At 42.4% G+C, this 23,507-nt stretch overlaps 1 protein-coding gene across 1 annotated transcript; it reads right to left on the bottom strand.

The window, feature by feature from the left end:
- Positions 1-1,783: 1,783 nt before the first annotated feature.
- Positions 1,784-3,987, bottom strand: LOC131234545 (uncharacterized). The gene is made up of 2 exons (XM_058231483.1): positions 3,982-3,987; positions 1,784-2,170 (listed from the first exon to the last, which is right to left on the bottom strand). The coding sequence occupies exons 1-2, from the start codon at positions 3,985-3,987 to the stop codon at positions 1,784-1,786; spliced, it is 393 nt and encodes a 130-aa protein (XP_058087466.1).
- Positions 3,988-23,507: the final 19,520 nt, after the last annotated feature.

Here is a 23,507-nt window from a genome sequence, read left to right on the forward strand (position 1 = left end):
TCTCAGAGATGTGCAAGGATAAATCAACAAGAAGTTGAACTTAGCAGCATTTTTTAAGATTGGCAATGAAATGATTAAGTTGATTACCCCATCAAATATAGAAATGATAAAATGCATATTTGGTATGGAGTCTGCACTTTCAATTTTAACAGTTACATGTATATCTGCACCATAGCCTGCAGAAACCATAGCAAAGGACATTGGCAACACAAAATGTTCAACCAAACTAAAAATGTCATCCCAATCCTTTTCTGCAACAAATCAAATCAAATAGTTATCTGCATTTGCAAAACAATAGAAGTTCATCATGTAATTAAGACCTTCCATTTGGGAAGGAAGCAATAAAACAACGGCAAGTTTCCTAAAATTGAGAAGGATATGATGTGATGCATCCCAAAGTCTCACCAGTAATACATGGCAATGTAGCACTTTTTCCTCGAACATTCAAATGCCGTCTAGACTTAAGTTCACCTCCATCAACAACTTCACATCTGACGGAATCTTCTGTCTTGGACTTCACAGCTAATGACATCATTCCTCAAAATAAATGTGAGGCTTGTGACTTTAAACAGACATTAAAAATACTGTAATAATGTCTTCATACTACACTTCTAGCGGCAAATATTCAGCATACAATTTGCTCCTTAGATTTCCACCATTGGAAACTCATTTTCTAACTATTAAATAGTATCATTTTCATTATGGCTAAGTGAGTCAACACATTTAATAAGCTATCCTTCATATTCCAGTAATTCGTAAATAATACGAAATTACTGTGCTCCATACTCAGAAAATGCTCCAGCTCCCTTAGATCATTATAAGTTACTATGCTCCTAGTATAACCAAAGAAAAAGATCCAAATACAACTTCACCTTGAACTACAGGGTACTGTTGATAGCATCACTTATCAGCTCCTAGTTTGGACCCCTATCATGCATGAGGACAACAAGTGCCTGAAATAAGAAATTTTAGTTAGGGAATTCTCCATTGTCCTTGCAATTATCCAAAATGATAATATGGTTAGGAGGAGCACAGTAACCTGGTATTAAAAAACTGACCATGGTCTTCCTGACCCTGACTGTCCAGCAAGTATCTGCAAAGGTGGAAGGACAAAGAAACTAAAATTCTATAAACAATTGACTTTGCTATAAGCAATCTTTAGAGGTAACATGCACTAAAATTCTGCAACCATTTGACTTTGCTGTAATGCAATCTTTTGAGCTAACAAACACTCTTTAAAGTTTGTGGTACTTATTAAAAAAACCATGTTGAACATTAGATTTCATATTTATTCTATTTACATGGGTTTCGATTTCTCAAAACCATTAAAATGACCAAACAAAATTTTCAAAAACAGAGTGCCAACATCAATGAAAATACAGCTTCTAACAGGAACTTCATTTCCATCACTGAAAATATTCCATAAGTTCTCAAGACATAAAAAAGCATAGCTAAACCAACATGGAAGTCAAAAGATGAAAGGTTGTGCTTGAGAGAGATCCATGAGCCATGATATTAGAATGGTTAAAAAGAAAAAAAATTGAAATGATGAAACAGAAATTCCAATTCACTAGCCCATAAGTGGCAGCCTAGATATGTTGTATCAAGCACTACTGTGTAATTACCGTGAAACAAGCACTACTGTTGAATCAAGCACTACCGTGTAACTACTGGGAAATGGGAAGCTTAGACCTTTGAAGGAAATTGCTAACGAGTACAACCTGGTATAAATGCACCGAGTAATGCTATAGCAAAATATTATTCTGCCAAAAGAGCCACAAGACTAGGCTGTTACCTCAGTAGTATGACTTCCATGAGAAGTTGAAGCCTCAATGTCCTTGTCAGACAATTTCAACAGCAGCTCATTGATATTAAAATACTCAAGCAAAGAAGGATCCTCCTCGCCAACAACAAGAGACAGTCGAGGATGTGGTTCCAACAATGAAGCACACCCTATCCCAGCCTCAGTTGCGCAGTTTGTCATGACCATATTTTGGCCATCTGCTGAACCAGGTGAAGGAGAACTAGAGCCAGCAAGAGGAAGAGATAACAAAGAATTGTTTGTTGCATCATTATCCCAATCTTCTTCTTTAAATGGTGCTCCATGCTGTTCACCATTTTTCGGGCCTAGTCCACTCTTTTTAAAAATTTTGCAAAGCACATATGCATCCTGCAAAAAGAAAAGAGAAAAATACACCTAACTCAGTTTGGGAACAAACAAAATTGGTCATGTTGGGGTTTCTTGTACACATGTTTAAAATGGGTTGTGGTTCTATATAGTACAAGAAGTTTCCTCTATAGCACAAATGGACAGTGGTTAACATTCAACTAACAAATATGGTTACAAAAAGGAGCATTTAAATTCATATGCAAAGCTTCTTTCTGATGTTTGAGATCAACCACAAACAACCTACATTAATACATATGTGCATGCACATACATACTCGCTACACAATACACATACATAGTAATGTCCATCCATAACTACATACATATGCACCACACAAACATACATATAAATGCATACATAAAATCAAAAGTGTCGCTTTACAGGTTCATGAGACATCCATGTATGTGTGTTTCAGCAATTTACATATTTGACCACAACCTGACAAAATCTGAACCACTACAAATGTACAATAGTTTTAAGCCTTCATTTTGATCGAAATCACTCATTCATTGAAATTTTACCTAGCAGAAGCTAAAAGTAAACCAAGGAAACTTAACAAAATTTGTAGGCAAACAGGAACTCTAACCATCTTTTTTAAAAAAAAAAAAACAAAGTGAGTTGTGCTCATGAATTAACTTTATGGTCTATATATTCCTTTCTGGGAAGAAAAAAAAAATTCCTCACCATCATTCCCAACTGCAAACCTGACAACAATGGATTCCTTAACCTGGGTTTCAGTGGGGATATCAAGTTATATATTCTTCTCAATTTCAATCCTAGTTTTCTTTTTATATATTTAGACTACAGTATTAAACAGGACTGGAGTTTTTGTATTTAGACTGGAGTATAAGCAGGACTTGTTGTTAATGTTGTTGTTGTTGTTGTTATTCTTATTATAATATTTTGTTTGGCATGTCATATTGTTAGAATTCATGATCGAAGTAATGGCATAAGCTTGATGGCGGCTGGCAACCAAATGCAACCCCTCTCCTTTATCTAGGCTTGGGATCAGCAATGAGAGCACTGATCCCACATGAGCAGTGTAATAGACTATTACATAAGTTGATTACAATCAAGTGCTATTGAATAGTCAGTTAAAGTAAAAGGTTCTACATGTCCTGGAAAACTGCTAGCAGCCATAAAGCCCTTTTCATACCTAAAATGCAATTTATCAACATGGATCATTAGATCTATGACATTCAAACACCTAATTAAGGTCATCATGCACATGCACTGGTAGTTGACACCATAAATTCCTGCATCTCATATTCTCTTATTGTAAACAAACAAGTTATCCACCACCTTTCTCCATTTGTTAACATAAAAGGGTTCTAAATGTCCTAGAAAACTGCTAGCATCCTTAAAGCCCTTTTTCATACCTAAAATGCAATCTGTCAACATACCAACGCTTATGGAACAGAACCCAATTTTGAACATAGCTAATTTTGAACCACTGATAGAAGTGAATAACTTGTAATGAAATGGACCTCTTAATGAATTGCATAACCTATTTATAGTTAATTCTTCCTTCATTTCAACCTAACATTGATAGGTACGACAATAATACTGAAAATGCTGCTATATTTTAGAACTTGAACTTTTAGTAGGATGGGAATTAAAGTGGAAATGCTATTTCTTGGGGGGTTTTTTTTCTTAACTTCTTTCTGTAATGATTTCATAGTCATTTTAGTGGGATTGAACTATCTTTCTCTAAATGTTTCAAGAATTCAGTGGACTGAACTTAATTAGAAGTTAAAATGGCATGCCTAATTTAGCAATTGAGGTTCTAATTAAGAAAGAGTCAGTTTTGCCTCCATCGCGGCTGGAGATCTTTGAAAATATTTTCAATGGTAAAGGATGGAACCCAAAACAAGGATGGTTCCCATTCGGCAATCTTAGCATGTGGACCCAAGCAGAGCAATACAATGTTGTACCCTTCCCTAAAGTAAAAGTTTAGTGAAAAAGATAAGGACAATGTTTCTTGTCCATGGTCTACCTGCTACTTTTTTGTATGGACAAACATCATAAAAATAATTATCATCAAACCATTTGAAAATTACACAATTTATAAACAAAGATCAAAGAGCACTTCTAACAGGTCCCTAATAATCTGATCAAAGACTTTCTTCATGGTCGCAACAGATGAAACGAATTGTCCTCTTCAAGAGCAAGTCCCCTAAAACTCTTTTTATAACAAAGAAGCCTGCAGATCCTCACCTGAATGGAGGACATCTACATTTAAGAAAGCATCAAATAAATGAAAACTGCTTGCAAGAATCTAACAAAAGTATGATCTCTAGGAATCACACAGGCAAAAGACTAAGAGAAGAAGGAAAGACATGTACCCATGGTGGACAAATGCCTTGTGGAACTATGGACGAACTTGATAGACCAAATACCATGTAGATATAGCAGCATGTTGATAGCCACTGACATCACCTTCTGAAGTAATGGCACTGCTCGAGCTCGGGTCTCCAGCTTCACTCACCAAATCCAACATCTTCTCAGATCTGTCACAATCTCTAATCTGCCTGTGTTACAGATTCGGCATCAACACAGACCTATCATGTCCACTCATCGAAACCCACCACCGTCCCCTCATTGAAACTAAGAACCCATCTCTCCTTAGCCGCAACTGCTGAAAACCTCTCTCCTCATCCAACCTTCGACCATAGATGTCGCCCATTGCAATCCGATCAAGCCGAATCCACCCTCATTGTAGTCCCCTCAAACCCATCAGGTCAGGCCATCGCCCAAATCTGACAGCCCCCAAAATCCTTTTCGCGTCCGCCATTAGAAGCCCCTTGAACCTCTGTCACTACCTCTTCTCTGTTGGAATCATCACATGCAAACCCGGAGAGCAAGGGAATGAGAAAGGGAGGAGGAGAGCAAGGGAATGAGAAAGGGGTTTTGATGGGCGTGAGATTGAGATTGAGAGAGATAGAGAAGAGGGGTGCGGGAGATGGAGAGAGAGAGAGAGAGAGAGAGAGAGAGAGAGAGAGAGGAACGGACGTGAGAGGGAAGAGGGTTGAGTGGAGGGAAATGAACATTTCGTGAAAGGGGGAAAAGAAAAAGGCAGCACGGTTTTCCTCATTTTCGCCTGCTACAGTCCTGTACGGTTTTTAACCGCAGCTAAAAGCCAATTTGACCATAGCCATTGCGCAATCCATAACAGCCCCTCCACGATTCACATTTCACGGGATTTGGACGGATGGCCTTGTCAAGGGCTTTGTGGGGCCCATCTTGATGCAATCGATATATCCACTCCGTCCATTAATTTTGTAATTTTTTTTATAGGGAATGAACCCAACATCTAGGCAAATTGAAGGTCTAATTGAACCACACCATCGATCAATGGATTAATCTCCACTCTTTCCTACCATGTGGTCCACTTGATCTTTCGATCTACTTCCTTTTTTTGGGTTCTTGCCTTAAAATACTCTTAAAAAATGATAGATGTATTAGATGGAGAACACACATTTTAATGGGCCTCGTAAAGTCCCTTATAGGGTATCCAAGGTTGTACGTATGTCTCGCGGAGTTAGCCTTTAGCTATGGTTTAGACAGTCTTAGCTACGGTTTTAAGCCGTAGCAAATGAGCTACGATTTATAGCCATAGCTAAAAACCAGAATAGTCCGTAGCCTTTGATCATTTTTTTTGGTAGTGACAGTATCATCTACGTAGAGGAGATGGGAGAGTTGGTAGCAGCCCTGCTTCAACTTGAAAGGCTTACATAACCCGTCAACAATTAGCCTAGAAAAGCCTCTACTGAGAGCCTCCGCTACAATGATGAATAAAATCGGGGATAGAGGGTCACCCTGCCGAAGCCCATGAGTGGATTTGAAGAATCCACAACTCTCCCCATTCACTAGGACCGAGAACCAATTATTTTTCCAGCAAGATTCAATCATCTTAACCCAGGGGGCGCAAAACCAAACCGAAGTAAGACTTGTTTCAACAACGACCAATCCACCTTATCATAGGCCTTCTCCATATCAAGTTTTAAGAGAAGATTCTCACCACGCACCTTCCTGTTTATCTCTCTGAAAGCTTCATGGGCAATGGCGATATTTTTCGCAATTGATCTCCCCTTAATAAACGCACCTTGTTCTTGGGAAATCATCTTAGGTAACATTGAGCTTAATCTGGCCACCATGATTTTGGCAAAGATCTTATATATGTAATTACATAAACTTATGGGTGATAATCCAAGAAAGATTTCGGGCCAGTCGTCTTAGGGATCAGGGCTATAAGAGTGGACGTGAAGGCCCACGGAAGATCTCCCCCTTGAAAAAAGTCCACCGCCACTTTGTGAATATCAACCCCCACAATGTTCCAACAGCTAGAGAAGAAAGCTCCTGAGAATCCATCAGGCCCAGAAGCTCCATCAAGGGGAATGGCAGCCGCAGCACATCGGACTTCATCCAAGGATGGGATTTGCATGAGGAGTTATCCTCCACCGAGATAAGCGAATGAATAGGGAAGACTGCCGGATCGCAGGTCGATCCGTCGACAGGTGCAGAGGGCGCAAATAGCAATGTCTACAGGAAACCGACTGCATCCTGCTTAATTATCTCCTAATCGATAGATGTTTCACCAGAAGCGAGCTTGATTTGGGAGATACCGGACCTTCTAATCCTGTCGGAGACCGAAAGATGGAAAATTTTGGTGTTCTTATCGCCTTCCGTTAGCCACCTATTATGAGATTTCTGCTTCCAGAAAATCTCGCCTACAAGCTCCATATGGGCCAACCGAGATCTAGAAGCCAAAATGTCATCCGAGCTAATGTTCGAAGAAGGGGATTGGGCCGACACCTCTAGCTGCTCTAGTGCCAATTCTGCTGCTTTAATGTTTTGGGAGACATTCACCAAAACATTGCGATTCCAAATCCTCAAATTTCTTTTGACATTCTTGAGTTTAAGGAGGAGATTCAACATGGGCTGATCTGACAAAGGGTTCCTCCAAGCATCTTTAACAACTTTAAGAAAGGATGAATCAAGTAACCACATCCTCTGGAACCTAAAAGGCCTCAGGGGCAGAAAGGGGGGGCCTCGGGAAAGATATGAGTAAGGGAGAATGGTCAGAATTCATACGTGGAAGATGGTTTTTACGGAAGCCAGGAAAGCTGCTCAACCAGCCTCCGTTACACAGAACTCTATCCAATTTGGCCCAAACCCTGGCCCTACCAGCCTGGTTGTTGCTCCAGGTGTAGTTGTTACCTATATATCCTGCGTCCAACAGACCCGTCGAATCAATAGCATCTCGGAACTCGCTGGAGCTAGCCTAGTCAAAATTCCTGCTGCCAATTCTCTTTGAGGCGTTCAACACTACATTAAAGTTCCCACCGACTGTCCATGGCCCCGTAGTACCTATTGCCATCAACTTCAAGTTGTCCCATAGAAGCCTACGATCATATCTAGAACATTTAGCATAGACAAAGGACATCCTGCTAGAGGGAGAATGATCACCTTGACAAACATCTATGGAAATGATCCGGTTAGTCATATTAATGAGGGAGACAGATATAAAATTGTTGTAGAAGACCCAAAATTTACCTCCTTCTTCTGCGTTGGAGAAGGGCAAGTGAAAACCCAGCTTAAGGCCAATCCCAGTTCATTTATGCTCACGAGCCATGGGTTCTAAGATGGCCAACGTAGCTGGGTTATGCTCCTTAATCAACCTATGGACAGTTCGGATAGTGGTCGGGTTGGCCAAGCCCCGAACATTCCATATGAGGATTTTATCCATCAAACACACTACCGGCGTTGACCACTTTTTCATTAAAACGAGAATAGCTTCCTTTCCTGACGTTACTATCCAAATGAGAGTCTTTTGCAAGCTTCGCACTAGCAGACTTCCTGAGCATCGCAGACCATGGGGTCTCAAGTCCAGTCTTAACTGAACCGATAGGGGAACGGTTGAGTGTGGTGAGGTGGGATTGGGGGCGAGGGTCCTCTTTACCCTGAGGGGGACCAACATCAGCCGTTGGGCTACAAACATGGCTGCCATCAGTTGAGGCATGAATCTCCTAGAAAATGGCTCTATGATTGCCTCCTTTGCTGTGAGACAGCGATAAGGGGAAAGGTTAACCGAGAGATCTAACTTCCTATGCACAGAGACACAGCCATCAGACAGCCCAGGGGGTTATCTAAATATTCCTTTTGTATCCGGGAGGGGCAGGGGAGTTTGGACAGGGGATACGAAGTCTAGGGAGTCCAAATCGAAGTCGTTATCCTCCACAAGATAAATGGGAGAGTTCCCAGCAGATATGGATAATCCCGGGGGTGGAAATCAACCAATGTGTCACCTACTGTGGGGAATTGACATTACTACAATCAATAAAATTGCGCACCTGACTGTTGGGCTTGGTCTTCATCGATGCAGGAGGAGGGACGGCCGAGGGGAGGATTCTGTGATTATCTTCTATAGAATGGGCCTTCTCATTGATAATAGAGGGATTGGGAGCAACCGCGAGGATCTCTTCAGTAGCAGCTAGCCAAGAGGAGGGACTAGCAGCATGTGTTCCAACCAGCATTGATGGGGACGAGTGGATGATGTCAATAGCGAGGAGTTCTGTGGAGATGCTGGATGAGATGATGTGGTCAGCAGGATTCAGCTATAGAAGCATGGGAAGGAGCGGGGCAGCTTCTATGGGTATAACTGCTATTTTGACTACAGATGTAGTCGATATAGGGTCGCCCAGATGGGACTCTATCAATTTAGGAGAGCAGTGTGGGCCAAGATCCACCTCAAGCATGGGAAAAGAGGTGTGGGAGGGCCTCACAATAGACAAGGAATTGACACTGGCATTTGCACAAACAGTGGAGGGGCGCTCCTCTACACAGGAATTTCCTCCATAAAATCTGTTGGAGACCCACTCCCTGGTGGATTGTGGGGCAACTTCGTGAACACCATTTGTATTATCGTTGGATCTGACTATGGCATTAGCGTTGTTGTTCTCCAAATGGCACCAAGTGGGGTACAATTTCCCTGCTACCAGAAGGGATAACTTAGAATGAAGAAAAGAGCCTAGGACCATCCACACCTGAATTCTAGCAAATCATTGGAAAATCTCATAACGAGAACAAGAATCTAGCCGAAGAACCATCCCAAATTAGGCTCCCAGATCACGGAGCATAGACTCGATCCACGCATGAGCTGGAATTCCATATAGCCTGATCCAAACATCTTCGCACACTAGGTAGATATCCAGGGACCAAGGGGTTACCCTCACCAGCCCAAGGCCTTGCCAGAGGAGAATGTCATCAACAAACTCATTCATTTCAGAACTGGTTTTGAAGACGAGAAGGAACAGGGTATTGGAGAACCTGACAATTTCTATGGCAGCGGCCCTAAATCAGGAATCCCTAATTCCTCTCTACAGCTGAGTAATCGAAATCTCTTTCTCGCCTAAACATCCTATTAGTTCGTGTTCCAGAGCCTGAAGTTTTGCAACCACAGCAGCCGAGTCCGCCGAAATCTACCTTAGATGGGGCCGCTCATTTCTCGAGTTCAGAGGAGGTGCTCCCCATCCTCTATTTCTGGGATTAGGGTTTGTTCGAGAAGTAGGGTTTGAGGGTGGGGGGATAGGTGGGAAATCGGTGGGTTTGGGAGGGGGGTTGAAAGGGTTTTTTGGGATACAAGTTTTGGATGTGTGTATTGGACGGATACCACTCTGCCATCGATCCTCTTCCCATCAAGCACTCCTATAGCGGCTCTTGCATCATCTTCGTACATGAACCGGATGAACGCAAATCCCTGAGATTTTCCTGTGCCGGGGAAAAGCGGCAGGTGGACCTCAGTCACCTTGCCATATCTCTAGAAGATCTAGAAGAGGTCCGCAATCGAGCAGCTGAAAGCTAGGTTACTAATGAAGAGTGAAAATGTAGAAGTATTGTTCCTATTCCTGGCCGGTGATGAAACAGGAACTCCTCTGAACTTTGAAGTGCGGCCCCACGACCGGCCTCTCGATCTTCTTCTCATACCTTACTTCCTACCCACTCCACATATCTCTCTCTCTCTCTCTCTCTCTCTCTCTCTCTCTCTCTCTCTCTCCTCTCTATCATGCAAAATTATGTGCTTTCATTATCAAAACCTTAAAATTCATCCCAGGTTTCCATGATTAGCCCAACCATTATTATTCCAATTTCAAACAATCATTTTAAGGAAGCTCAAAGGTCACTATCTGGGGCTCGTCACTCAGCATAGGTCGACAGCTCAGGCATAGTGTCTCTTTCCACCACCCCTTGCTCATGAGTATGTTTAAAGGTAACATACTCTACTAGTGGCCAATTATAGTTCTACAAGTGGAACTTACCATCGCAAGGTTATATGAAGACAGTTCATTAAAGCCACTTAGGGCAAATATTATATCAAACCGCATAGGGCAAATAATCCATCTTAAGGATGTGATAAAAGAGAATTATCACAAAAGTCACTTAGGCAACAAATGATCCATAAGATAATAAGTCCACTTCAAATGATCCATTTAATTATTAGACAAAGTGGTCACTAATTCTAGGACCTCCAATCATTCCATCAAGTGATCATGATTGACAAATTAAATCAGCTATAATATCGATATAGCACAAGCATATCTAAAGCATTCATTTCAAATCAGAATAGAGGTATTTAGATCTTACTGCATATTCAAATATTGAATTTAAATCCAATTTATCAATCATCATAAAGAGTCAAAATCAATAAGAGCAATGAACCACATTAAGCAATCAATAAAGTAAATGAACAAAGATGAATGAGCAAACTAATTATCAAGATGTAGAAAAGCTTGAAGGGTGATCCTCACCTTTCAAGAGTTTGTTCATCTCCCGATGATGCTAGAGTTAATTGTACACGCCCTATGATCAAAATCTAACAAAATTAGAATATTTTGAGGGGTTAGATTTCAATGTTATTAAACTTGCACGGTTAGGATCAAGGCTTAGGGTTTAGATCATGCAATTTAAATTTAAGCTTAGGTTGTAGAACTCGAATCCTAATTTTTGTGTAATGAATAAAATAATATTCATATTAAAAGTATTGACTGATAATTCATGAGTTGATATTAATATACCGAAAATACCTAATATTATTATAGCATAACTAACATTCATAAGGGCTTTTCGTCTTAAAATGGCTTGGATAATTAAATTTGAGAAGGATAAAAATGTCTGGAAATCCTTTATGACAGCGAAGTATCACCCCCACGATCTTTCTGGTGGCTCCGTTACATCAAGTCGGCTGACTTCTCCCATGTGGAAGCGAATTAGGGAGCTTATTCCCACGGTTGAATCTCATGCCCAATGGCAGATCGGGGAAGGTAAATGCAACTTTTGGAGGGTGAATTGGACTGGTCTAGGTCCCCTCCTAGACCTAGCTGAATCGGAAGTACCGGTCGGGCTATAGGACATCCAAGTCTGTCAAGTTATTGGGCCTCTTGGGCCTCTCCCCCCCTCAGTTGTGCTCCTCTTCTTACCACAGGGTATCATTGATCACATGTTTCAGGCCAGTTTCTGTACTTCTGTTGAAATGGATTCTCCGTTTTGGCCGTTAACTCCGTCTAGAAATTTTACCATTAAATCAGCTTGGTCTTTGTCCAAAGTCCCTTCCCCTAGCCATAGCTGGTCTTGATGGGTTTGGTATACAAAGCTTCCTCCCAAAATTTCCTTGTTCGTCTGGAAAGCGATTCAAGGTGCGGTCCCGGTGGATAGTGTTGTGCAATCCCGAGGTGTTCACCTCATGTCAAGGTGTGTTTGTTGTAACACTCAGGCCTCTCAGAATTTTGCTATGGAAACTCCCATTCACCTGTTCATGAGTGGCAATCTGGTGCGGTCAGTTTGGTCGGCGATTGGTAATTGGCTGGGGATTAGTGTCATGCTTTCAACCTTGATTGAAGCCAGGCTTTTGCAATGGTGGACGGCGGCCGAGTCTATGCAATGCCGATCAGTTCCTGTGATGCTGATTCCATGCACTATTATTTGGGAGTTGTGGAAAGCTCAGAATGCTGCTTACTTTGAAAATAGGTTCGCAAATTCTGATCGTGTGGTAGCTAAGATCAAATGGTGGGCGGACTTATTAACTGTCTCAATCGGCGAAAGCCATGGGAATAGGACTTATCACAGAAAATTTGCCTCGCCGAGTAGTAAATGTCGACCAGAGGTGATCAAGTGGGAGAGGCCATTGCCCGGTTGGGTCAAAATTAATGTTGATGGTTCCGCCAGAGGAAATCCAGGAAGTTCTGGGGGAGGTAGAATTTGTAGAGGGGATAGGGGCGATTTCATTTTTGCTTTCTCAGCTAGTTACGGTTTTGGATCCAGCACGATGGCAGAACTTCGCGCGGTACATGATGGCCTTTCTCTCGATCTGCAGCGGGGTTTCCGCCATATCACTATCGAATCCGACTCACATCTGGTTGTTGACCTCATCAACGGTGTAGCTCAGCCAAGCTGGAAATGGAAGGCATGGCTTATGAGGATTAACTTACTTAGAAGGAGGGGCATCACCAATGTTGTGCACATTCTAAGGGAGGGAAACTCGCCAGCTGATTTTCTGGCTCAGGAAGGAAATGCCTCAGAATCTAACTCTTATTTTAAGAACCAGTCTGAGCTTCCACGAAAAGTCCGAGGTATGATTTTTCTAGACAAAGTTGGGTTAGGCTCGATTAAAATGATGTGATCGCAAGTGGGGCCTTTTTTGTAAGTATCTTTTCGTTTTCGCGTGGGGCTCCTGTTTTATGTAAGGGAGTTCCCGTCTGTCTATATAGTTTCTCATCATGAATTCAGATTTAAACTTTTTGATTAAAAAAAATAATAATAACATTCTAATAAATGATACAAATAATATAAAATTAACAATAATGATAGAATAAGTACCAACAACAGTCTAATAAGAACTAATGCTAATAATCATATTAATAATGATAATGATAACTCATAATGAAAATAATAACGATAATATTATTATTTTAAAAATATTATTATACTAATACTTTAATAATAACAATAATATAATAATTATTAATAACATACTATTAACAGAAATAATAGAAAAAATTTGAGACTCGACTCACCTAGTTATGAAACTCGACCCATGCTTGGCCCAACTCATTCTTGACACAGGGGGTCGACTCACTGGGTCAACCCAGCCTGAATCTCTCTCTCTTTCTCTTCGATTCAACAAGGCCTGAACTCGGACCATGACTCGCCGAGTTTCAGTTGAGTCAACTTGGCAGCAGCCACCCAACTCCATCCTTCCTTTCCTTCTCTTCCTTTTCTCCTCTTTTGTTTCATGCTTCTCATCTTTTCTCTTTTTCTTCTTCTTCTTCCAAAGTCCAGCAATGCCTAGGCCCTGACAGAAGTTGACTGGACATGCTGGGCCACAAACTCGATCTGACTCGTGCCTCAGCCTCCCGACCAATGCGGCACTCAACTGCTTCTCTTCTTCTTCTCTGCTCCTCCCCTTTCAATCACACATCCAACAGGGTGGCTGGATTGGACCAGCCATACTTGACTCTACTCTACTTGACTCGATTTAATTTGGTGAGTCGAGCCCATTTGACTCGACAATAGCAACAGAGTGCGCTATCTCTTCCTCCATCTTCTTCTTTCTTTTTCCTTTCTTCTTCTTCTTCTTCTTTCTCCATTTTCTTTCTCTATTTCCCTTTGGCACTGAGAGGGCCTGACTGAGCCTAGACTCAGCCCAAATCCGATCCGAACTCGCGACCTGCCTCGTAACTCGGGCGAGCATATGCGGTGTAGTAGCGAGCAACGACCCCTCCACGCTCCTTTTTCCTTTCTCTCTCCTCTTTCTTCCTCCTTATTCCTTTCTTCTTCCTCTCTTTCTCTGAATCCTATCTTACGTCCAGACAGGACTTGGACTCACTCCCGACTCGAACTAACTCGTGACTTGGTCCGAGTCGGCTAATGTGGAAAGGAGGAACGACACACCTTTCCTTTCTTTAAGGCTTTCCCTTTTCGGAAAGTGTAGTCCTAAAAATCGCCTTTTTAAAATCTCTGCTAATCGCTTTCTAGATCTTTCGAAAGCTACACTAATCGGCGATTAGTTACGAGATTATCGACTCCAAACGGTGAGATTTCGGGATGGTATATTCGAGCTTTGGTTGCATGGTTGTGATATGTTGTCACGAGTGGACTTCTGATGACGTGACCCATTAAATGGACGACTCTGATCAAGAGATGGGACTCATTTAAAGGTGATGGGTATTTCGAACTAATGGAGAAGATGATGGGGTTGATAAAGGCAGATTACAATTTAATGGCTATTAATTCCATCTGACTTGTATGGATGGTGTGGATTTGATCCTAGAACACGGTGGGACTCACTATTCATAAGGACATTCTTCCAAACTTAATGGGTTCTGAGTTTTTTTTTTCTTTTCAGCCACAAGCGATTTTCTCGCAACAAGGAGATCTCGTGCGAGATCTCCAACCGCCGCGAGTGCGGTTATGAGAATCCCCTAGGACGGACGCCCCGGATGAGCCCAAGAGAAGTTTCTAGGAGGTCTCGAGTGGCTGAGATCAAGCTGTCTTAAAACGATAAGATTCCATCCACCTCTTGCCAGCTATGGGAATCCTAAAATGGAGGCAAATACAAGGCTGGGATTTATCCTCATGGACAACTAAGATTAGAAGAAATATCTCCCTTTGGATTGCCAGCATGGCAAAGAGAAACGGGATTTTCATTGAGAGAAGCATCGTATGCGAGACCTGATCGCGGCAGGAACTGTGTGCATGAACACCAGTTCGAAATTTCGAAGTCACGTGGGATTTGGTCAAAATTCTCGTCCAAATCAGATCAATGGTTTGGATTGTCGAGACTGGTTATGATGGTGGGCCACGAGCATTCTAATGGACGCTGTATGTCTGAATTACACTCGTGTTTGTGTGCATGTGATCCAACTATCACATGAGATATGGACAGATTTTTCGTTAAAATTCTCGTCCTTACATGATGGACGGTCTAGATTGGTCAGTAGACCATGAAAGTGGGCCACTGATCAAGACAACGGACTTCGTCCGTTCGTGTGTTGCTGGGCGGAAATGAAGGAGGGAGAGAGAGAAAATCTCTCTTTTTCAAAATGTCTCGGGTCAACACCCGATTGACCAAGACATTTGTTTAGTGCACCGCGGGTGCATGGAAGATTCATGGACATACAACCGTATTTTGGGGTCCACAGAGATGTTTTGACAAATCTACTCCGTTCATTCCCTTTGGAGGCCTTAATCAAGGTATCTAACCATAGGTTGGGCTGATCAAAAGATCAGGTGGGCCATACCTTTAAATTTTTAGCTTTAATTGTGGATTCCTGTCAATCTACTGGTCAGATCATTCCAAAGTTGGATATTAATTGTCGAGAGACTCCTAATAGGATATCTGACGAGTATTGAGGTGGATCATGGCTTAGGTGGGCCATACCCAATTGATTGAGTTCCTATTTATGGATTTCCATCGACTTAACAGTTGGATTACCTTAATTTGATTCTCCGTGGATGTAGGGTCCCTAGACTAATTTATAAGAACTTTGACATTAAATCTTTAAGCTTAGATGGTCCCATTAGTATGATCAAGTTTGCATCTCAATGGACAAAGTGTTGTAGGCCCAATAGATGAAGGATTTGATTATCCAAGTTTTGGGACCTACGATGTATGATTAATTGTCACGTTTGCTCTACAAATCAATGATTGGATTGATTTGAAATTATTTATCAATGGTACTAGTAGTCTTAATAACTATCCAAGTGGACTTTAGTGTTTGATTTAACACTTATATTGTTTGATTAGTGCAATCAAGTGGTGATTTATTGTATGGGATCTGGTGGGCTTGATGGACGGTGGATCGAAAGATCCAAGTCCCAATATTAAAATGCATGGTTTGATTTATGCATAATTAAGTTTATAAGTTGATCTTGACGTTAGTTGCCTAGTTGGACTTATTCCACGGTTAGGATGAAAATTGTTCAAGTCAATTTAGGACTAACATAGAGAGATTGGTTTACCTTTGTACCTAGATCGATATGGGGTTCTTAGGTTCATTATCACCTGGCTCAACGGGTGGATTTAGAATGTGGGTCGAATAATCGTCGCTGATATAATCATGTATTGAAAAATCAACGGTCGATTCACAGTGAATTGATCTCAAGCCTTAAAAATACATTGTGGGTTGCCATAGTCTGAATCAAATGGGCAAGATGGATAGATTGTGAATTACTAGATGGGGGTGTTTAATGTAAGTTATGTGTACTATCCCCGCACACGTTTAAACTAATTTAGATTTCTATGTTACACCCGAGTACTAAAAAGTATGGGGTGTTACAGAACCTGAGAACACTCATGCTGTCAGGCCCAAGGGAGAAGAAAGAAAAAGAGTTTTAAGAAAGGAATAAGCAACATTGAGGAGGGTGAATGGTATTGCAAGTTGCGTAATTTGAAGAGGGTTGTCAACTCTGGTTGTGTAATAGATGGATAACGTGCTTGTGTGGAATTCCCAAGGAGTGGGTAATTCACCCACTACTAGGACTCTTCTTGGGTTGATCAGATCCTTCAATCCTTAGATAGTTGTTATCTTGGAACAAATACTGCCAAAGAACAGAAGAGTGGGGATAGGCCTCAAACTCGGATTTCATTCCTTGTTCTCGAACGTGGGAGAAGGAGGAAAAATCTGGGTGTTTTTGGTTGAGGGTCAAATATTGCATACTAGACCCCAATTATTACTTGGTTTTACGAACATGATAATGCTTAACGTTCTATTTTAATCATGATTGTGTTTCAAGGTGAATTTAGGAGCTTGGACTGAAAAGGGTACTAAAAGCATAGATTTGATGCTCAAGAATTACCAAGGCAAAGGACGGATATTAGGAGGTTGAGATTGAAGAATTCACACGCCAAAGATCCGAGGAAACCAAGTGATTGAAGAGCATGAAGCCTAAAAATTGTCTTGAATTCAAGATCACAAGGTTTCGACCATCTGTTTGACACAAAACTTTATATCTAGCCTGAGGATCATAAAGTAACCGTACACGTAAAATTTCAGCCTTCGGATCTTTGTGGAAGTGGTCCAATGGAAAGATCAGTCATAAATCACTGATTTGAGGTCCGCCTGATCTCTGGATATGCCTCAATTTTGGACTCAACTCCTTAAATTTGGTGGCAAAATGAATGGACGGTGTAGATCTTACACTACATCACTATGGACCCCACCTTAAGCGGAGTGTGCACGCAACACACGCACACCCACATTGCACCGAACCAAGGGAGTCGGTCAGTGTGCGTTGACCCGACTTCCATCCTAAAACGGCAGTTGCCGTTTTCTCCCTCCACATGGACATCCACTGAGGTGATCTCCGGCCCACCATCATCACCTAATTTGATGATCCAAGCCTTTCATCGCATCTGGGAGGGGAAACCAACCACAACCATGGTGATCATGTGCACCCATGCATGCACTCACAAGAAGACTACATTCAAACGTAGGATGGACGTCAGAAGCAAATGTTCAGTGGGCCATGTCAACGGCAATTTAAAACCACCCATCTTCGACTGAAATCCCACCACGAATCCAATGGACGGAGTGGATTTCTCTGATGATGTTGACCATGGGCCCACCAAATGTCCTAGTGCAGGAATGTGCGCAGAGGCGTGCGTAACGACGTACGGACGCCGCCCGACCCACTGTGGGGTGTTGTGTGACCAAGATCATGGTCGGACCGTTGATCTGGTGTAAGACTCGTATCCTAGTCCGTACTGTTCCGTCGACTCCCGTGATCCTTCTCGTCGAAGTCCAGCAATCCGCAACCTATAATCGATGTTTGTGCGCGACCATAAGTCGTATCCTATAGATTTGAGTCGGCTTAATCCGAGACTTGTACCATTGCGACCGCACCGTCGCCGCGGTTCCGATGCCGCGTCTCGCGCACTGATTGATACCCTGAAAGGGAGATGTGGGCCGGCGTTTATTTCGAAAAAAATGTCGTGCGTTTGCAATCCCAAGAGAATCTTTACAACATGTCCCATCATCAATCACTCAATTAATCAATCAAAGCTTTCTTTCTCCTCAAGTCAAGCAGTCCCAAAGTCAACTCTTTCTCACCCTCTCTCTTACACACCCATGCTAGTCAAGTACACCATCACCTCACATCCATCAACCATCACCTCTCTTACAACCATCCTCTCTCCCTCTCTTTCTCTTCACATTTTCCAAGCACCAAAATGAGCTTACGTCTAAGCCTTTCCCAAGAGAGAAAAGTGGTTTTGTGTAGCCCACTTCCCACCTCAAAATCCTTCATCTTAGTCATTCACCTTTCATCACCTTCCATCAAAGTGAAGCACAAGGGGACCGGTGTTCCAATGGACCAAGAAGGTCGAATGGTGGGTGCTTATTAGGCTAGATCTTTTCATGTTTTGATGATGGGCCAAGTGAGGCCTACCGATTAATGGTATGGATCTCACTTAGGACCCTAGATGTGGCCGATGGCCCACCATGATTTTATTATCATTCTATGATGGGGCCATTCTCCATGGACCCCATCATGATGTTTACTTTCTAGTAAAAAAAGGGGCTATTTAGACCTTAGATCTTGGTGGAGAAGGGATCTCCACCGTTGATCTTTGATTTGGTGGGCCCATATGCAATAGGAGCCACTTGATGTATGATTGGATGCTTGAAACGGAGGGCCCATAGTGACGGGGTCCCTCCATCACATGTGCTTATTTCCCTCTCTCTCTCTCTCTTTCTCTCCCTTTTGTGATGATATAGTTGTGTGGCCCACTTGGATGGACCCCACCTTATATATGTGTTGTATCCACACCACCCACCATTTGATGGTCCACTTTAGCAGGGCCCACCTCAATGCATGTGCTATGCCTAAACCGTCCAGCATCTAGGGACGCTGGACGTGAGTTAAAACACAAATATAAGCTTGGTTCAAGCCTTGGTGGTGGACCACTTGTGTAGGCCCCACCTTAATGTATGTTTTCAATCCACGCCATCCATTTCTTTCCTTGGTCCGTTTTAGGCGTTGAACCAAAAAATGAAGTCCATCCAGTCTTCTGGCGAGCTATAGCATATAAAACAGTGGTTTTTACCGTTGAAAACCACCCTGCCGTTTCTATACACCAAAAAAATCAGATATTGGGCTTGTTTGGCTTGCCTTGAACTATGGAACCAGTGGGCGGGGTGAATTCGCCTGATGCGAGCCCCACGCATGAAAAACCGCAAGATTACGCGATTTCAAAATAATAATAATATATATGCAGTAGACGTTGCTGCTGCAAGAGGCGCTGGCAGCACCTATGGCATTTGGGCGAACGGACAGCAGACCCACAGTCCAGCCGTGGGCCCCACCATGATGTGTGTTTTGTATATCCACACCGTCCATTTTGTAGGCGCTTAGGGCAGTAGGCTGCCCTCTAAAAATCAGCCTGATCCAAGACTCAGGTGGCCCAAACGGCAGGAAACAGTGGGGGGTTTGAACGTCTGCCATTGAAACCCTTTTTGGGTTGCAAAGGTTTTGAATCAATATGAAATTCGTTTTTACTCTTCATCCAGGTTTGTGTGTCCTTATGAACAGATTGGATGGCTTACAAAAATTATGGTGGGCCCCACGTGGGACCCACAGTGATATGTGTGTTTTATTCACACTATCCACAGCCGTGGACGGTGGAACCCACCTAGATGTATGTGTTTTATCATGTCGTCCAGCCATTCAGCAGGGCTGTTGGACGGCTAGTGGACCCCACCATGAGGTATATGTTTCATCCATGCCATCCAGCTATATGGGACCCACCCCACGTGTGGGACTGCACCTGATGTGTGTGTGTGTGTGCGCGCGCGCGCGTGTGTGTGTGTGCGCGCGCGCGCGTGCGTGCATGTGTGTGTGTGTGTGTGTGTGTGTGTGTGTGTGTGTGTGTGTGTAGTATCTTATATTGTATATATTATATATAGATTATATATTATATTATATAATATATAGATGATGGTGGGCCTTCATGGGATCCACCATGATGCATGGGTTGCATCCAAACCATCCACCATTTGGCAAGCTTGTATTACAGGCTTGAGACTAAAAATAAGACAGATCTATAGTTCAAGTGGACCCCACCTTAGTATATGTATGGGGCCCATCTTGATTTATTTGTGGCCGCCCATTGAGGCCCACCTTGGTATATGTATGGGGCCCATTTTGATTTATTTATAGTCGTCCATTGAGGCCCACCTTGGTATATGTATGGGGCCCATTTTGATTTATTTATGGTCATCCATTGAGGCCCACCTTGGTATGTGTATGAGGCCCATTTTGATTTATTTATGGCCGTCCATTAAGGCCCACCTTGGTATGTGTATGAGGCCCATCTTGATTTATTTGTGGCCGTCCATTGAGGCCCATATGATATGCATATGGCCCATGCGATTAAGCCCATTTTGATGTATTCTAAGGGCCATCTTGATGTAGTTATGGCCCATCCATTGGGGCCCATCTTTGATAGGTGTGAGACCCACCTTTGATATGTTTATGGCCTGTTGTTGAGGCTCACTTGATGTATATGAGGCCGATATGATGTGGCCCATTTGATGTATTTGTAGCCCATGGGTTGAGGCCCATTGTGATGTATTAGGACCCGTGGGTTGAGGCCCATTTGATGTATTTGAGGCCCATGGGTCGAGGCCCAATGGGATGTATAAAAGGTCTATTGCATTGTGTGATACCACTATGGGTTATGTAATGACATTTATGGCGGGCCATGCCTAGAGAGCAATGTTGGTTTGACGTTCACATTGTAAGAATAATATTGGTTAAATGTCTGCATTATAACTCTCCCTAGGGCCCATGATAGGCCCATACTTGTTATGTGTAGGCCATCAAAGCCCATCTTCGTTATGAGAATAGTTCATCACCATATAAAATGCTTAGTATAACTTCATGATTCATGCCCATACGCATCATATGTATGTCTGATATGAGGAATGTTTCATCATAGTATACGCCATTGGGCAGACTATTTACGGGACTCCTTATGAGACAAAGTGCCCACATTATTGCGCTGTATGCGCAGGATTGCTACATAACTGGATAGTGTGACTCATGCATCTCACATATATGTGACTTGATCATTGTATACCTTAGCGACATCAGGGCCATGTCCTCCACAGACACATTGTGGATGGCCAGATGGGACACCAAAAATACTTGGTTCTAGCATTGTGGGCACGTAGGATGTCCTTGGGTGAAAATTCTAGAACCTCCTTGGTACCAGGAGATGCTCCAACATTTAGACTGAATGGAATATGAGCGTCGGTGCCTATACCATGAGGTCGTGTTTCCTACTATGTCGTGGTCGGTTGAAAAGGAGTGTGGCCTTATCCGCCCGAGTGAGGGGGCTATAAGTTAGGCTGAGTATGACTAGCTCGTAAATGGGTCCGCTATCGACGAGCCGGGCCCGATATTAGCAGGCGGATAGTGAGGTCTCTTCCACTCAATGGGCTGTGCAGCTTGGGAGGAGGCAGTCGAAGTGGAGTGTAATAGACCCCGGTGATTTCTCCAGAAAGCAACCGTACTGATATGTGGACTTATTGAGCAGGAATTACATATCCATTCATTCATTCATTCACTATTCACTCGGGCTGGTGGTGCGTAACTATTTGTTACGTGTACCATCGCATGGCCAGGATTTCGGTTAGGCGCGCGACTAACTTGAGATCAGGAGTTTACCACATTGAGTCGGACTATCCAAATTTAGGTATGGGACTAGTTTGGATAGAAGTCCCTTGTGGTGGACCCCGTAGTCTGCGATACTACGTACTATCATCCCGACTTCACATCCCAGCATAGTCATTTCATTCGCACCGCATATTACATTGCATTTGCAATACTTAGCATTTTGGGTTATTATGTTTTTGCACTTATATGGCCTAGATGAGGTTGATGGTATTCGTAGCTCGTCAAGAATTGCATATTACATTGCATCCTCAACATCTGTTATTGTCTTATTATGTTTTGCATCGCATAGCCTTAGTACGGCTGATAGCACTCATGGACTTACCAGTGTATTTTCGCTTACTCTGATATCGTACGATTCATATCTTGTAAGTATTTTCACTTATTTCGATGATGTATGATTTATAGGTTTTATGGTATGCTTCACACGTATCTTGTGCACACACTTTCACCACCCTCTAAGCTTTTGTAAGCTTATGCACGATAGATGCATGCAGGTGGCGTTAGGTTGTAGCAGCGTTAAGCTTGGAGCGTGCAGCTGTCCTCTAGGGCTTTGATTTTGATATATATGTATTTCCCTTTCAGCATTGTATTCAAATGTTTATATTAGTGGATATGTGATGATGATGTTGCCTTTGTGATTTGGGTAAACTTGTGGTTATGCTCCATTAAAAAAAAATCTTACTGAAAATCCTCCTTATAGGATCCCAGGATTGGAATCTGGCATGTGAGTACCGAAATTCGAGAATGGGGCACTACGGAGGCTGTCGGTGCCGGATTCGGTGATCGGGAATTTTGTGAGCCCGGTTTCCGAGTTTGGGGTGTGACATCTGGACCATCCAAAAACTGAAAAAGAGGATGTCGACCTCGTCCATGGAGCTAGATTTGAAGTTTGTGACAATCATTCGTCCTAAAACTTGATCCAACGCAAGACTGTTTCACAGTTATCTCTTGCTGCGCAAGAAATTTCTAAATCCATTATTGCATAAGATTACGCACTCCAGCCGACTGACCTCTCAACACCAATAGAGAGAGAGAGATGGACGTGAGGAGGCATCGGACATAGGAAGAGAGAGAGAGAGAGAGAGAGAGAGAGAGAGAGAGAGAGAGAGAAGTGTGGACGGTCAGAGTTTTCTTCTCCCTTTTCCTTCACTGTTTTCTTTGTGTTTTTGTTAAGAGATTTCAGTTAATCATGTTTATGATTGACTAAACCTCTTAGCTAGGGCTAATACGTGAAGCTTGCAGCGTGATGGGATCTTCTCTATGGATTTGATTCATGTTTGAGTTTAACTATCTTTGATTTTAGTTTGATTATAAGAAATACTTTTAGTTTTTAATGGTTTGTTGTGACTTAAATTACAATAGATCTGCGATAGCTTTGAGTATGTTCTTTTCATTATAGGGATTGTGAACTTGGGAACCCTGTTGTTCACCATCGTCTCATGGACATGGTTGGATGATGGAATCCTTCTAATCTTCATGATTCTCTTATATTGGTTGTGAATTAGTAAAATTTCATTGTTTGCTTTGTCTCATAGGTATGGTTTTATGATGGAATCACTTCTAGTTCTCATACCTATCATTTACTAAGAACTGGATCAAAGAA

Source organism: Magnolia sinica, chromosome 19 (assembly GCF_029962835.1).
Source record: "Magnolia sinica isolate HGM2019 chromosome 19, MsV1, whole genome shotgun sequence".
NCBI lineage: Eukaryota > Viridiplantae > Streptophyta > Magnoliopsida > Magnoliales > Magnoliaceae > Magnolia > Magnolia sinica.